Source organism: Agelaius tricolor, unplaced genomic scaffold (assembly GCF_023055355.1).
Source record: "Agelaius tricolor isolate 1412-34295 unplaced genomic scaffold, bAgeTri1.0.p SCAF_16, whole genome shotgun sequence".
NCBI lineage: Eukaryota > Metazoa > Chordata > Aves > Passeriformes > Icteridae > Agelaius > Agelaius tricolor.
Window position 1 is genome coordinate 465,353 of NW_027269276.1, and position 14,502 is coordinate 479,854.

General features: G+C 65.4%; 2 protein-coding genes across 3 annotated transcripts; both read right to left on the bottom strand.

Moving 5' to 3' along the window:
• Nucleotides 1–71: 71 nt before the first annotated feature.
• On the bottom strand, nt 72–2,775 carry TMED3 (transmembrane p24 trafficking protein 3). The gene is made up of 3 exons (XM_071441070.1): nt 2,471–2,775; nt 1,615–1,863; nt 72–1,165 (listed from the first exon to the last, which is right to left on the bottom strand). Exons 1-3 carry the CDS (start codon nt 2,621–2,623, stop codon nt 929–931), a joined length of 639 nt encoding a protein of 212 aa, XP_071297171.1. The 5' UTR covers nt 2,624–2,775; the 3' UTR covers nt 72–928.
• A 310-nt stretch (nt 2,776–3,085) lies between these two features.
• ANKRD34C (ankyrin repeat domain 34C) lies at nt 3,086–7,258 on the bottom strand. 2 transcript variants are annotated; one of them, XM_071441069.1, is made up of 3 exons: nt 6,349–6,489; nt 5,690–5,861; nt 3,086–5,585 (listed from the first exon to the last, which is right to left on the bottom strand). In XM_071441069.1, exon 3 carries the CDS (start codon nt 5,548–5,550, stop codon nt 4,015–4,017), a length of 1,536 nt encoding a protein of 511 aa, XP_071297170.1. In that variant the 5' UTR covers nt 5,551–5,585; nt 5,690–5,861; nt 6,349–6,489; the 3' UTR covers nt 3,086–4,014. The 2 variants fall into 2 exon arrangements, with proteins under 2 accessions (XP_071297170.1, XP_071297169.1); XM_071441068.1 differs by lacking the exon at nt 5,690–5,861 and having other exon boundaries at nt 6,349–7,258.
• Between the last annotated feature and the right edge of the window lie 7,244 nt (nt 7,259–14,502).

The window sequence follows — 14,502 nt, forward strand, 5'->3', positions numbered from 1 at the left end:
GCTCAGCTGTGTGGGCAGGGGGCAAGGCAGGAGGGCAGGCAGAAGCTGTGCCCAATAACAGCAGTGCCAGCCATGCTTGCAGGGATTTATTTGAAAGTGGCAAAGGAAAAGTCTAGTGGAGTTGCTTCAGCTCTGAGAAATGATCTCACACCTGCTTGAGGGCTGGGGGGCCAGCACACCCCAGTCACTCCAGGGGTCTTGTGGGGCCCCAGGGAATGAGGGGCTGCAGTCCCAGGTGTGTGTGGGTCCCCCGTGCTTCTGGGGCAGGGATGGGGCTTCCTCGGCACGTGTGGGGGGAACGTGTGAGGGGGCTGAGCCTCAGGCACAGACCGGTGTGAGTATGACATACCACCTGGTACGGGCACACCACCTGCTGCCAGCCTGAGAACTGCTGCGAGCGGAGGATCTGGCAGAGCCAGAGCCACCCAGCAAGCAGCCTTCCCTTGGACACTGCTGTTGCTGTGTCCTGCTGCTGGGAGCACCCTGCCCACCACGGGGCAGCTGGGGTGCACACAGAGACCCCCCCAGCCCACAGGCAGCTCTGCTGGGGCCAAGGGCACTGGGTGGGGGCCGGGGGGGCAGCGCTGCCCCTGCCCTCGGCGGCTGCACAGGGCTTCAGGGGCAGCGTGTGGTCACACCCCAGTCACGTCCCAGTCCTGAGGGTGCCCCAGTGCCCCAGCACTGCTGGTGCTGGTCCCACCCGCTCCCCAGTGCAGCCAGAGAACAGGGACAGGCTGGCCAGGCGAGGGGACAGGGTAGGCCGGGCGATGGCAAGTGGGAGGTGATGCTGGGGGACGCCTGTCCTTGGGTGGCTGCGTCACCAGCTCAGCAGTGTCACCCCTGCTCCCACCCCCCGCCTGCCCACGGCACCGATCAGAGGTGCAGTGTCTGTCCCACTGCCTGCTCCACTCGGGCACAGACAGCAGCTCTAGGTGCCAGCTCCGCCGCTGCTGGGTCTCTTCTCGGTGAAGAAGCTCTTGAGCAGCACCACCTGCCCGATGCTGACCACGAAGAGGATGAGGGTTTCCCCCACGGACCAGTACGAGACGCGGCCATTGAGCTCCTCAGCTCTGCTCCTGTCCTGCGCCTCCCGCAGCCGGTAGTGCGTCTGGGAGTCGATCACTGCCTTCAGCATCTCGTGGATGGTGACACAGGCAGATTCCAGCTGGGAACAAGGACAGGAGCACCCTGTTGCTTCTGACATGGCTCAGCTGAGGGAGCCCAGGGCTGTGCCAGAACACTCAAGAGCAGTGTTTGTGTAGCAGGTTTCCTGCCAGAACCCATGCAGGGCACCCCACTGGCACAGAGCTGAGAGGCCCACGAGGGCACCCGGATGCCCAGCCCAGAGCTCACACCGAGGGATGGAATGACTGATGCAATTCCCTCACGTGCGATGGACACGGCTGCTGCAGAGAGGGGAACCCAGAGCCAGCACAGCCCCCCCGAGCCAGGCAGAGCAGAGGATGTGGTGTGTGGTGGGGCTGTTGGCCGGCGGTTGGAACTTCTGCATCCAGTGCAGGAGGAAGGGGACACGTCCCCAACTGCCATCCCACAAGGCAGCTTGGGGCTGCAGCAGGACCCTTCCTTCCTCCCTCCTTTCCTCCCAGGACCCACCTGTGTCAGGGCAGTGACGCGGTTGTTCATGTCGGGCAGGATGGGCGGCTCGTCGCCCACCTGGAAGTCAAAGTAGACGATTTTGTGGGAGAAGGTGGAGAACTCGTTGCTGAAGCAGAAGGTGTAGACACCCTTGGCCTCGGTGTGGTGCGAGAAGCTGTCGTACTGCTTCTTGGTCTCCTGGTAGATGGTCTTGCCGTTGGGGTCCTCCACGTAGCAGTCCACATCATAGTGCCCTCCGCTGATCACCTGTGCAGGGAGACGCATCTCCGATGGTGGCACACGCCCAGCGACGTGGCAAGGGCCCCCTGCCCCTGCCCAGCCCCACAGCTGTGTGAGAGGCCAGCGGGCACCATGCCCATGGGATGGGGCCCAGGCCAGGGGAGCCTTGGGGAAGTTGTGCACCACAGTGCCAGCAGCTCAGCTGGGGTGCCCATGGCTCAAGTGGGGTGCCTGGAGACAGGAACGGCCCTCATGACCCAGGTCAGGGGTGTCCACGGCTGATGTGGGCACATCCCAGGCCTGGCTCTCAGGTGGGCACTGCTGGGCATGGAACTGGGGCTGGGAACAACTCCTCGTGCAGCATGGAGGGAGCTGGGGTGGAACTGCAGCCCTGCCTGGGGCTCTGCAGGTCACAGGATGGGAGTGCGGGAGAGGGATGGGCAGGTGGCATGGGCAGAGACAACAGCACGCCCACGGCAGGGCTGTGGGCAAGGGGGCACGGGCACCGGGCCACAGGCAGGCACATGGGCAGGGGCACAGGGATGGGGCACAAACGGGGCAGAGGGGCCCTGGCAGGGGTTTGGGCAGGGGGTGCAGGCACGGAGCATGCAGGAAGGTACAGGCAGGGTAGTACCTGATAGTCGAGGGTGAACTTGACGCCGCTCTCCAGCTCCTGGTGGAAGCAGCGCTGGGCGCTGTCGGGCAGCTCCAGCGTCAGCTCCGTGCCGCCGGCCCGCAGCGCGCCCAGCAGCGCGGCCAGGCACAGCGTCCGCACCGCGCCCGGCATCGCGCCCCGCACCGAGCCCGGCACCGCCTCCCGTAACCCGGCACCGGCACCCGCAACCCACAACCGGCACCGGCTCCGCACCGCCCCCGGCACCGGCACCCGCAACCCACAACCGGCACCCGCAGCCCGGCACCGCCTCCCGTATCCCGGCACCGGCACCCGCAACCTGGCACCGGCACCGCCACCCACAACCCGGCACCGGCTCCGCACCGCCCCCGGCACCGGCTCCGCACCGGCACCGCCGCCGGCCCCGCACCGCCCCCTGACGTGGCGCTTCCGCTGCGGGGCGGGGCGCGGGCGGTACCTCCGGCCCCGGGGCGGGCACCCGCGGGGAGCCCGGGAAGGTTCCACCGGCCCGGCACCCTGGGCCCCCCGGCATCTCGGGGCCGGGCGATCCCCGCGGCACTCCCGGGACCCTGTGCGGGCGGCTGGTGTCGGCTCCACGCGAGATCAGCCTCCGTCCCAAGCTGAGCGCTTTATTAATGCAGTGCAAAACCAGTGCACGAGTCTCCGCAGGGCCGCGGCGTCGCCCCAACACCTGCCCCTGCGCCCCTGCGCGCACGCAGTCCCGTGAATAACCGCGATCGTGGAGCGATGGAAGCTGCGGGAGCCACGGCGCACGGCCGTGGGGCGGGGGGCCCGCGGGGTCTTGGCTCTGGCGCCGTGCCTGCGGCTTTCCCGGTGGGATGAAGCGCTGGGCTCGGCCCGTGTCACCCTCGGTGGGTTGGCATCCCGGCTTCCCCGCCGCTGGCAGAGGCTCCCGTGCAGCCGGGCTGGGACCATCCTGCTCGGCGCTTCCTGAATTCAGAGCTCCTCGGCGCGGCGGGGAATGAACCCCCTGAGGTTCAGATCCTTCAGAGACCAGACAAGCCCATCCCGGCCCACAGCCCACGGGGCTGCAGCGCTGCCGGGTGTGCCGAGCGGCCGCAGCTCCGGGAATCCCGGAGGTGGAGCACTGTCTCCCTCTCCCGCTCCGGGAGAGCACCGGCACCGTCCGTGGCTGCACGGGGATTCTGCTCCTCGAGCCCCCTCCGTACTGAGCCCCTTCCCCTCCTGGAAGGCACTTAGAACGCCTCGGCCCCAGAGATCACCACCCGGTGCTCCGGGCCGGGATTCGGTGAGAGAACGAGCAGAATGTAAGAAAAGCGGATTGCAACTAGTGAGGAATAAGTGAACTGCAGGTGGGATCCTTGGCACGGAGCTTGGCGATCTGGGACGGTGTGGGATCAATCTCCCGATCAGCCTGATCCCGATTCAGCCCCTGGGCTCAGGGCTGAGCCCCCCGGCCACTGTGTGTCCCCGGAGCCTGTGCCCACTCTGTGTGGGAACCGTCCCGTCTCTGCGGGGACAGCGCGGCCTTGGCCACCTCCCTGTGAGCAAATGGGGCACGGCTACTGCGCCACGACCTCCTCAAAATCGGAGAGGTGCCGCATCTGCTCTGCCTGCATGGAATGTCTGCGGAGGAGCTTCCTGTGAGCCCTCAGATCGCCCCGCCTGGGCGAGCTGGGTGCGAGGGGCACCAGCGGCTTCAGCCCAGCAGCCAGCGGGGAGGGGGCTTTGCTGGAGCCGATGTCAGGAATCGGGGGGTTGGGGTTCACATTCAGGGGGGGCAGGTATCCTGGCCTTGTGTGGGAGATGTGGTCCAGCAGCAGGGTCCCAGACCCTCGCCTCTCCAGCAGGCCGGGCGGCCGGCGCCGGCCGGTGCTGGGCGATGTGCTGGTGCTGCCGGAGGGAGAGTCACAGCAGCCGTCCAGCAGGGCCAGCTGGGACCCGCTCAGCTTGCGCCTCTCGGACGGCGCCTTCCCCGCCTCGGTGACCGGCGGGTCCCCGTTGTGTTCGGTGCCTGGCCTCCACCAGTGGGGAGTGGTGTCCGTCCCTGCGGTGGAGCTGGCGGCCGAGCCGGTGCTCTCCGGCTCCTCGGGGACCGTGGCGCTCCGGGACAGGCACGGGTGGGTGCCCGGGCTCTTCTCGTGGGTGGCTTTCCATGCCAGCGGCCCCAGTGCCTGCTCATCCACTGGGGGGAAGAGAGAGGGGTCCCTTCCCTTGCCGCTGCTGCTGCTGCGGGTGAGGGAGGGCTTTTTGGAGAGCGAGAGGTCGCCGATGCCCGTGATGACCTCGCTGTCGGCGCAGACCCGCGCGTCGTCGCGGTGACTGGAGGCCGCCAGCACCGAGGGTGCCACCAGACCCCAGGGCTCCGACCTCAGCCGCTTCAGCCGGGGCAGCTGGGCTCTCCGGGCAGTGCCGCCTCGCTGGCCTGGGGAGGCTGGCTCAGTGTCCCCAGGGTGGGAAGGGTGTGGGGTGAGAGTGCTGCTCTCCTTCTCGGCAGGGGAAGGTGCTGAGACGGGAGTTTTCAGGTGGGTACTGGAGGGGGCTGTGCTCTCCTCGAGGGGAACCTTCTCCTTGAACTCCAGCGCTGGGGCAACGTTCAGGTACTGCTTGGCGGTCTTGGTGCCAGAGGCTGATGTGTCCATGGTGATGATGATCACCTCCTTCCCCTTGGCTCTGCAGGCATTCAGGAGGTGCTGCAGCACAGCCTTGTCCTCAGCGTTGATGGCGTGGACCAGCGCTGAGGCTCCTGAGTGGTCCTCCAGGCTGGGGTCTGCCCCGCTGTCCAGCAGCAGGGACACCACGTCCCCCCCAGCCCCGCGGATGCAGGCGTGCATGAGCGCCGTCTTGCCAGACTTGTCCTGGATGTTGGGGTCGGCTCTGTTGTCCAGCAGGTACTTCACCATCTTGGCCTTGTGGCTGCTCTGCTGGTCCACGTGCGTGGTGATGCAGGCCACCATGAGGGCGGTCTCGCCCTTGTCGTTGCTCTCGTTGATGTAGGCGCCCCCCTCCAGCAGCAGCCGGGTCAGCCGCAGCCGGCCCAGCCACACGGCCTTCAGCAGGGAGTTGCCCCCCAGCTCCAGCTCTGTCACTTCATCCATGGCTGCTGCTTCCCGCTGGGTGACGGCAGCGGTGCCTGTGGGGGAACCACGGGGAAGAGGTGAGCCCCGCTGCTTTGTCCCTGCCTTCCTGGGATGCTCTGGGCACTACCCCACTGTCCCTGAGGCTGTGTCCCTCCACCTGGTGCACACAGCTGCCCGGATGGGTGCCTTGGCTTCCCCAGGAGATCAGAGAGCTTCTGGTGGTCTCCACTGGCCTGCTGTGTCTGGGGGCCGCAGCACGAAGCGCACTGGAGACAGTGTGAACTTCCCTGATGGCTTCCTGGGCTGGAGCCGGGATCTCTGCCTCCTCACTGCCGGAGGGAAGCAGAAGCGGCCACAGTCATGCTGTCTATTGTGTTTCTACTGCCCCCTGCTTCTGCCGCCCCACTGACCCCCGCTGCCACCCCCTCCTGCTGCCCCCGCTCCCTGTCTCACTCCTCAGAGTGCTCCCGGAGCCCCGAGCAGCCGGTGCCCACAGAGCGCCCCTGGAGAGGGCACAAGCCTCCCGGCCCTTCCCACCCCTCCGTGCCCTCCGTGGGATCCTGCGGCCCCTGGACCCGCGGTCAGCGCCCGCTTTGCTCCCAGCCCCTCCCAAAGGCGCCCACGGTGCCGCTCCCTGCCCGTGAGCTGCCCACGGCCCCTTCCCGTGGGGACCCCTCGGACCCGGGGGGGAGACCCGGGGGCGGCTCTCCCCCGCTGCCGCCGGGGCTGCTGTGCCCCGCGCCCCTCCGAGCCGCGGCCATCCCGCGCCGCCCCCGGCTGCGGTGGTGACGGTGGGGAGCGCATCCCACCCGGTACCTGCTGCCCGTGGCGGTGTGCGGTGCCGCTCCCCGGGGTTGGTGCCGCTGCCCCGTGCCCTGTGCCGGGGCTGGTGCCGGTGTCGGTGCCGAGTGCCGGGTACCGGTGCCGAGTGCCGGGTACCGGTGCCGATCGTTGGTGCCGGTGCCGGCGCCGATCGTTGGTGCCGATGCCGATCGTTGGTGCCGGTGCCGGTGCCGGTGCTGGTGCCGATCGTTGGTGCCGGTGCCGGTGCCGGTGCCGATGCCGGTGCCGGTGCCGGTGCCCGGCGCTGCGCGAGGAGGAGGGCGCGGGGGGCGGCGCGTCCGCCCGCAGGTGGGTGCGGGGAGCGGCGGGCGGGGGTGTCCGTGTGCGGGGGGCTGCAGGATCTGTGTCCGTGGGCTGGGGGCTGTAGGGTCTCTAGGGTTTTTCTCCGTTTGCAGGGGGCTGCGGGGTCTCTGTCCATCTGCGCCCACCCGTGCGGGGTCTGTAGGGTCTGTGTCCGTGTGCGAGGGGCTGCGGGGTCTCTGTTCCACTGCGCCCACCCGTGCGGGGTCTGTAGGGTCTGTGTCCGTGTGCGAGGGGCTGCGGGGTCTCTGTTCCACTGCGCCCACCCGTGCGGGGTCTGTAGGGTCTGTGTCCGTGTGCGAGGGGCTGCGGGGTCTCTGTTCCACTGCGCCCACCCGTGCGGGGTCTGTAGGGTTTGTGTCCGTGTGCGAGGGGCTGCGGGGTCTCTGTTCCACTGCGCCCACCCGTGCGGGGTGCCTGTGCGTGTCCCTGCTCCGGGGCTCCCCAGAGCCCGAAGATCCCTGAGCCCGCAGCTCTCCGCACTCGGAGCAGGGGCAGTCACGGCCCCCCGAGCCCCCTCTGATGTTAATGACTGCGCGGTTTGAGCGCTCGCCTGGGGCAGCCCGAGGGCCCCTGGGGCACAGGAGCGCTCCGTGCCGGGCAGGACCAGCTCGGGTCCCGCGTCTGCTCCCCGGGCACGGCTGCCCTCGGTGCCAGGGCTGCGCCTGGCAGTGTGCTGCCTCTCCGGCCCCCCTTCGCCCCCAGCCCCGCAGCCGGGCAAGAGCCTGCTTCCCAGCAGCTTCCTCCACCTCCCTCGGGGTCCCTTTCGGAGCAGTCCCAGCAGAAAGGGAATTTGGACGAAGGGGGAAATGGTCACAGATGCCCCCGACCACCACCCTCACCCCCAGGGTTCTGCACTTCTGCAGAACCATCCCAGCTGTGAGGGTGTTTGTCATCACACCCTCCATATCACATTAACATTTGGGGAGATTTGTCTTGTGATTAATAAAATATAATTTAATATTGCAGCGCTCTTCATTCAGAGATGATGACAATGAGAATCAGAGCCAGCAGAGAAATTAAGTCAGTCTTACTATGTTAGGGAACATTTGGCAAATCTTATGGCAGGTTCCTCCTGACTTGGTAAGACAGACACTCTGCAGTACCTGCCTAAACTGGCCATAAACCCCCCAAAATGTGTTTATCTGTCCATTTTCTGATGCATGAGCACACCACTTTACTTGGCAAAAATAAACACACTAACTCCTAACAGCAACATAATATGAACACCTTGACAAAATAAACATCTTAAAAATAAACTCCTGAAACCCACAAATTTAGAAGAGACAAGCTGGTGGCAGGAGGAGCCCAGGCTGCCCAGGGGAAGCCACCACATCCCCCCGGTGAGGGGGCTCTGCTCTGCTCCCAGTGTGGGTCAGGGATGGAGACAAGGAGGGAGGAGGTGCTTGTGGGGAAGGAGGGAAGGTCCTGGGTGCCTGATGATGGCAAAGAGGACAATGCTGGCAGTGGGGCTTGGGGAGAATGCTGGCAGTGGGGCTTGGGGACAATGCTGGCAGTGGGGCTTGGGGAGCCCCCTCCCCTGCAGGAGCCCCCTTGTGCTCTGCCCCCCTTGCTGCTCCTGCGAGTCCTCACCCCTGTGCTGCACCCCAGGCTGGCTGCTCCTGGCTGGAAAGCAGGAGTGACCTATCCTTGAAGATGTTAAACCCCAGGAATTCCCTTTCCTGCTCCACCAGCCTAGTCTCACCAGCCTCCAGGTGTCCATGGGTGGGAGATGCCCCAGCAGGGAGGGGAGCGTGGCAATGCCAGCTCTGTTACACCAGTCCTGGGAGGGGAGCAGGGTGACCCTGCCTGCTGCCAGAGGGCCTCAAATCTGCCCCAGCCGTGCCCTGGCTTTGCAGAGCCAATGTGTCCACCTGTCTTCATCCTCCTTGTCTTCCTCCCCAGTATCTGTGCCATCCCTGAGGATGCCATGGCAACGGGCTGCAGGGATGGCTGCTGGAGAGGCTGCAGCTCTGCGAGGGCTCGGAGCCGTGGGCTTGGTCTCAGCAGTGCCCCTGCAGCCTTGGGGCAGCAGGATGGGCTCCAGACATGACCAGTTTGGGACAAACCTAGGATGGGGTGGCTTTGAGGTGGCTGGGTGCCGCCACAGGGTGCTCTGCCCCCCGGAACAGCCCTGCAGGGTGCGGAGGGCTGGGCAGTGCCTGCAACTGCTGCTGGTGATGCCAGTCCCCTGTGGCAGGGGTGGCACCCGGGATCCTCACCTGGGCAGGACAGGGAGGGCAGAGGTGACAGAGCCGTGTCACTGCAGAGAACAGCAGAGACGCTGGAGGCTTTGTGGGGCCGTCCCAGCTCTACCCCACCTGGATGAGCAGCCAGGGAGCTGTCACCCCTTTGTTAGAGCCTGCTGAGGTTCTGGCTGGGGTCTGGCCCTGCCTGGAGGAGGGGGAGCTGCTTTATGGGGCTGTAACGGGGCTGTTTGTTCTCTGTGGGGTGCCCTGGGCATTCGAGGGGCTGCAGTGATGCCTTGAGGGGCTGAGATTGTGGCAGCAGGGACAGGATGGCGAGGGGCTGTGGGCTCCATGTTCTCCTCAGCCCTGGAGGAGCTGCAGGCCCTGGCTGAGCAGATCTGGGTCTGCCTGCTGGGGAGGGGTCCTGCACCACCTCCAGGCACAACCTCAGGCTCCGGGCTCAGGCCCAGGGGTGCCAGGGCAGCCTCAGCAAGGGCTGGACCAGCCCCGTGTCCCCAGAGGCAGTGGCTGCTGGCAGGCTCTATTTTAGGTGCTTTGCCGAGGGCTGTGTGAGCTGTTCCTGCCAGCTCATCCCCTCACGGCTGTTGTTCCCTGCTCACAGCCAGGCTTCTGGGGCTGAGGCTGCCCCGGGGGAGCAGCAGAGCCCCGGGGGAGCTCAGTGTTCCGGGGACCCCTGGCTCTGCTGCTGTGCTGCTGCTGCTGCTGCCTGGGGCACAGCCCGGGTCCCCCCCTTTGGCACGGGGCACAGCCCAGGTCCCCCCCTTTGGCACGGGGTCCCAGCCCACCAGAGTTCAGCCCCAGCCCCTCCTGGGGCTTCACGGAGGAGAGGGTGCAACCATGCCCACGGCACCTTGCTTACCTTGCTTTCCAGTTCTGAGCAGAGCTGGAGCCTGGCTCAGGTTTGTACCTGCTTTAATCGGGACCCTGATTTCTCCTGCTGGAAAAATGGGTGTACCAGAGATCAGTCAGCTGAAATCCATTAGTGACAGCCCTGCCACCCCCTGTGGCCGTGCAGCGCCACACACTGATGCTCCTTGTCCCCTCTGGTGGCCTTGGCCAGACGGCTGAGCTGCCTTGCTGAGACCTTGCCCAGCGTGGCAGTGCCTGGAGCAGGCTGGGGAAGCAGCAGCTCACCCCAGCCCGGGGCACCAGAGTGAGGGGTGGAGCAGGTCTGTGTGACCCCCCTTCCTGGGGCACTGCCGAGGGCACGGGGCTGGCACACACCTCTGGGCACAGAGGGGGGTCCCAGGGGACCTGAACGGGTGGTGCAGAGGGGGTCACGCAGTGGGTGATGATGCAACAGGTGATAACAGGGAGTGATGCAGTGGGTGATGCAGTGGGTGATGCAGTGGGTGATGCAGGGGGTGATGCAGCAGATGATGCAGTGGGTGATGCAGTGGGTGATGCAGTGGGTGATGCAGTGGGTGATGCAGCAGATGATGCAGTGGGTGATGCAGGGGGTGATGCAGGGGGTGATGCAGCAGATGATGCAGTGGGTGATGCAGGGGTGATGCAGCAGATGATGCAGTGGGTGATGCAGTGGGTGATGCAGTGAGTGATGCAGCAGATGATGCAGGGGGTGATGCAGGGGTGATGCAGCAGATGATGCAGTGGGTGATGCAGCAGATGATGCAGTGGGTGATGCAGTGGGTGATGCAGGGGGTGATGCAGCAGATGATGCAGTGGGTGATGCAGTGGGTGATGCAGGGGTGATGCAGCAGATGATGCAGTGGGTGATGCAGTAGGTGATGCAGTGCTTCTGGAAGAGACTGCATCACCCAAAAGCAGCTGCATCATCACGGGGAGCGGCTCTGATGTCTCTATAGCAACCGTGGGGTAAAAATAGTGCAGCAGCTTCAGGGAGCTGTCAGGGCCTGGCAGGGATCGCTGCTGGCATGGGTGCGTGGGGAGCAGGGGCTCAGCAGGGAGCAGGGCTGAGCTTCCCTGTTCTGTCCCCAGGTCTCATTTTAAGCAGGAGCTGGAGCTCTCTGGGGCTCTGAGAGCCCAGGGCAGGGGGGAGCAGGGTGCTCCAGGTGTGGGGCTCAGGCAGGGGCAGAGCAGCACAGAGCCCCTGGCTGCCTGTGCCCCGACTCCCCGCGTGTCCCATCCCATGCCTGCCCTGGCTGGGGGCAGTGGCAGAGTTTGCACAGCAGGGTCTGTCGGTGCCCCGTGCAGAGGATTCCCCGTGCCCTGATCACGCCTGCACCCTCCCTGCCGTGGTGCTGAACTTGGATCCAGGCTGGATCCGTGTCGCACCGGCAGCTCTGTGGCTGCACTGGCCACCACGGGCCTCACAGGTGACTGTGCCTGCTGTCTCCTCTCTGACCTGGGCGCCTCCGTGCCCATCTGAGGCCTGAGCAGAGTTTCAGCATCTCCTGTAAGTTTGGAGATGGGTGGGGAAGGGATCTCTCCGGCCTCTGCCCCTCAGTGTGAGGAGTTGGTTTGGCTCAGTCTAGCAAATTGTGGAAAGCTCTGAAAATCAGAGCGTGGTGGCCTGTGCCACTGAGCAGCCAGAGCTGCTCCCCTTGGTGTCACTGGTGGCTTTTGCTCAGTGCTGGGCCTTGGAGAGTGGCAGCTTCTGTCCCTTGCTGGGCCCTGGGGATACTGTGGGGCCGGGCAGCATGCAGGGGATGGGCCCTGGGGATTGGGCATGCTGTGGGGCCGGGCAGCAGGCAGGGGATGGCTCTGGGGATGCTGTGGGGCTGGGCAGCAGGCAGGGGATGGCTCTGGGGATGCTGTGGGGCTGGGCAGCATGCAGGGGATGGCTCTGGGGATGCTGTGGGGCCCTGGACCATCCTCCCTCACTGGCAGCAGGGCTGGGAGCTGTCCTGGTGGGCAGAGGGGCAGAGAATGGTGTTTGTGTCCCTGTCCTCACCCTTGGCTTCTTGTGCCCCTGTGTCCACCACTGCACCCCCAGGTACCCCCGCTCCCCCTCCTTCCCTCTCCCAATCCTGCAGTTGCTGTTGCCTTGACAACTCCTCTCTCTCCCTACACCATTTCCCCTCTGTAATCTGCACACTCCTGCACCTCCACGTGGGCTTTCCCCATGGCGTGCTCCAGAGGGGCAGCAGAGCACCCCTCACCTCAGGAGGCTGGAATGCCCCTGGTGCCAGGGTGGAAATCAGATCCTGGCAGGAGGAATGAATCTCCGTGGGTGGCAGCGGGGGATGAGGCCACTTGTGCTGTAACGGGTGAATCACTGAATCCCAGAATGGCTTGGGAGCTCCTGAGAGCCCATCCCATCCCACCCCTGCCATGCAGGGACACCTTCCACTGTCCCAGGTGCTCCCAGCCCTGTCCAGCCTGGCCTGGGACACTGCAGGGACCCAGGGGCAGCCCCAGCTGCTCCGGGCAGGCATGGAAGGGATGGAGTGACAATGCAATTTGTGGGATTATTTACCAGTTAAGGTGACAGTGTGCTGTGATGGGACAGGGAGAAAAAAAAGCTTGGGCTTTCTGGGCACTGTGTTTATTGCTTGTGGGAATGGGCAATGAATTCCTTGTGGTTTTGGGGGTATTTCTGTGGGTTTTCTGGGCTTTGGATAGGTGATTCCCTGCTCTGAGCTCCTGGAATCAGTGCTGCAGCTCTGATGCTGGCAGGGCACAGGCACTGAGGTCCAGTGTGGGCCTTGCCATGGGATGGGGATGCAGCTCTCACCCGGCACTGTCCTGTATTTCCTTGATGTTATTGAACTAAGTTTTATAAATATTCATGGCAAGAAAATCAATGCAAAAATATTCCATTGTCTTACTTTGCTCTTTTAATTTTAGAAACTCGTTTTCTCTTGAGGAGCCATTACAATGCTCTTTGGGTTGTGTTTAACTCCCAGTTCTGAGGAATCCCCACAGGGAACAGCAACAGGAAAATGTCAGTGCCTGGTCCCTGGGCATGGCAGAGGTGTGGGGCTCCAGACTGGACTGGAGACACAGCCCAGGATCTGGGCTGCTGGATCCTGACTCAGCCAGAGCTGAGGGATGAAATGTCTTCAACCCGGAGAAGGGAAAGCTCTGGGAATACCTCAGAGCTCCTTCCACTGCCCAAAGAGGCTCCAGGAGAGCAGCAGAGGGACTGGGGACAGGACATGGAGTGCCAGAACAAGGTGGGATGGCTTCCACTGCCGGAGGGCAGGGATGGATGGGACTCTGGGCAGGGATTGCTCCCGGGGAGGGTGGGCAGGCCCTGGCACAGGGTGCCCAGAGCAGCCGGGGCTGCCCCTGGACCGCTGGCAGTGCCCAGGGCCGGGTTGGACACGGGGGCTTGGGGCACGCTGGGGTGGTGGGAGGTGTCCCTGCCGCGGCACGGGTGCAATGGGATGAGCTTTACGGCCCCTGCCCTCCCCAACGCACCGCACCCTCTGCCCCGGGGTGGCACCGCAGCCGCCGCTGCGCCGAGCCTCAGGAGAGGCTGAGCGGAGGCAGGAGCAGATCCGAGTTTGCACTGCTCGGAGCGCGTGTCGGAAGAGAACGGATCCGTGTTTGATGACAGAGCAGAGCAATAACCTGCAATTAGCCGCGCTCGGTGCCTGCGGGGGCGGCGCTCCCGGCAGCGCGGGGCTGAGCGATGCTGCTCTGTGCCCGGGGCTGGGACCCTGCCCTGTGCCCGGGGCTGGCAGAGCCACTGGGACCCTGCCCTGTGCCCGGGGCTGGCAGAGACCCTGGGACCCTGCCCTGTGCCCGGGGCTGGCAGCGCCCCTGGGACCCTGCCCTGTGCCCGGGGCTGGCAGAGACCCTGGGACCCTGCCCTGTGCCCTGCTGGGGGCTCGGCTGCTGCCCTCCCTGTGCCTCTGCCCCTGCGGTCACCCTGAGCCCTTGGCTCCCGTGCCCCGGTGCAGCCGTGGCTGGGGCTCAGGCAGGGCTGGCCGGGACAGCGACACGAGGGACAGTGGAATGTGCACACGCGTGTCCCCGCGGCCGGCCCTGCCCTGTGCCCCAAGGGCTGCATCCACTTTAATATCTCTGCCGAGTGAAATTTCCTGGTGCGGCTTTCATGTCCGCCGGGACACTTATGAAATATCCGGCTGCTGAAGAAGTGGAATTTCCTATTCGGGACTTTAATATCGGGGCTACGTGCTCGGGGCGAGCGGCGGCCGCGGCGCTGGCTCAGCCGCCGCCCCCGTGCCCGGCTCCCCGGGAATTCGGCTGCCTCAGGAGTTTTCCGGTGCCGCTAAGCCGCCTTTTCATGGCTGATCACCCCACCTGCCGCGGGGGAAAGCCAAATCCACGCTGACAGCCCGCCGGCGGCTGTTTGCAGAGGGATCACATGAGGTCCCGGCCCCCATCAACCCCTCATGCAGAACTCACAGCTGGGGCTCCCGGGGGCTCCGGGCGCTCACCCCACCCATTTGGGGTTCCCGGTAGCTTCAGGCCCCCACCCTGGCCAGTCTGGGGCTCTCGGAAGCTCCCGGTGCTCCCCAGGGAAGCCCCCAGTGCCCAGGGATGCCATGACCGCTCCGCTTCTGTCCCTCAGCCGGCTCAGGGCGGGATGGTGGGGACAACCCCACTCCTCCCTCACTCCATTTTGTGCGTCCACCGCCACCTCCACCCCTCCCCGGAGCAGCCGAGGGGCTGCTGGGCTCTGTGTAGAGCAGCGCTGGGACCCGCGAGTGCTCGGAGCCCA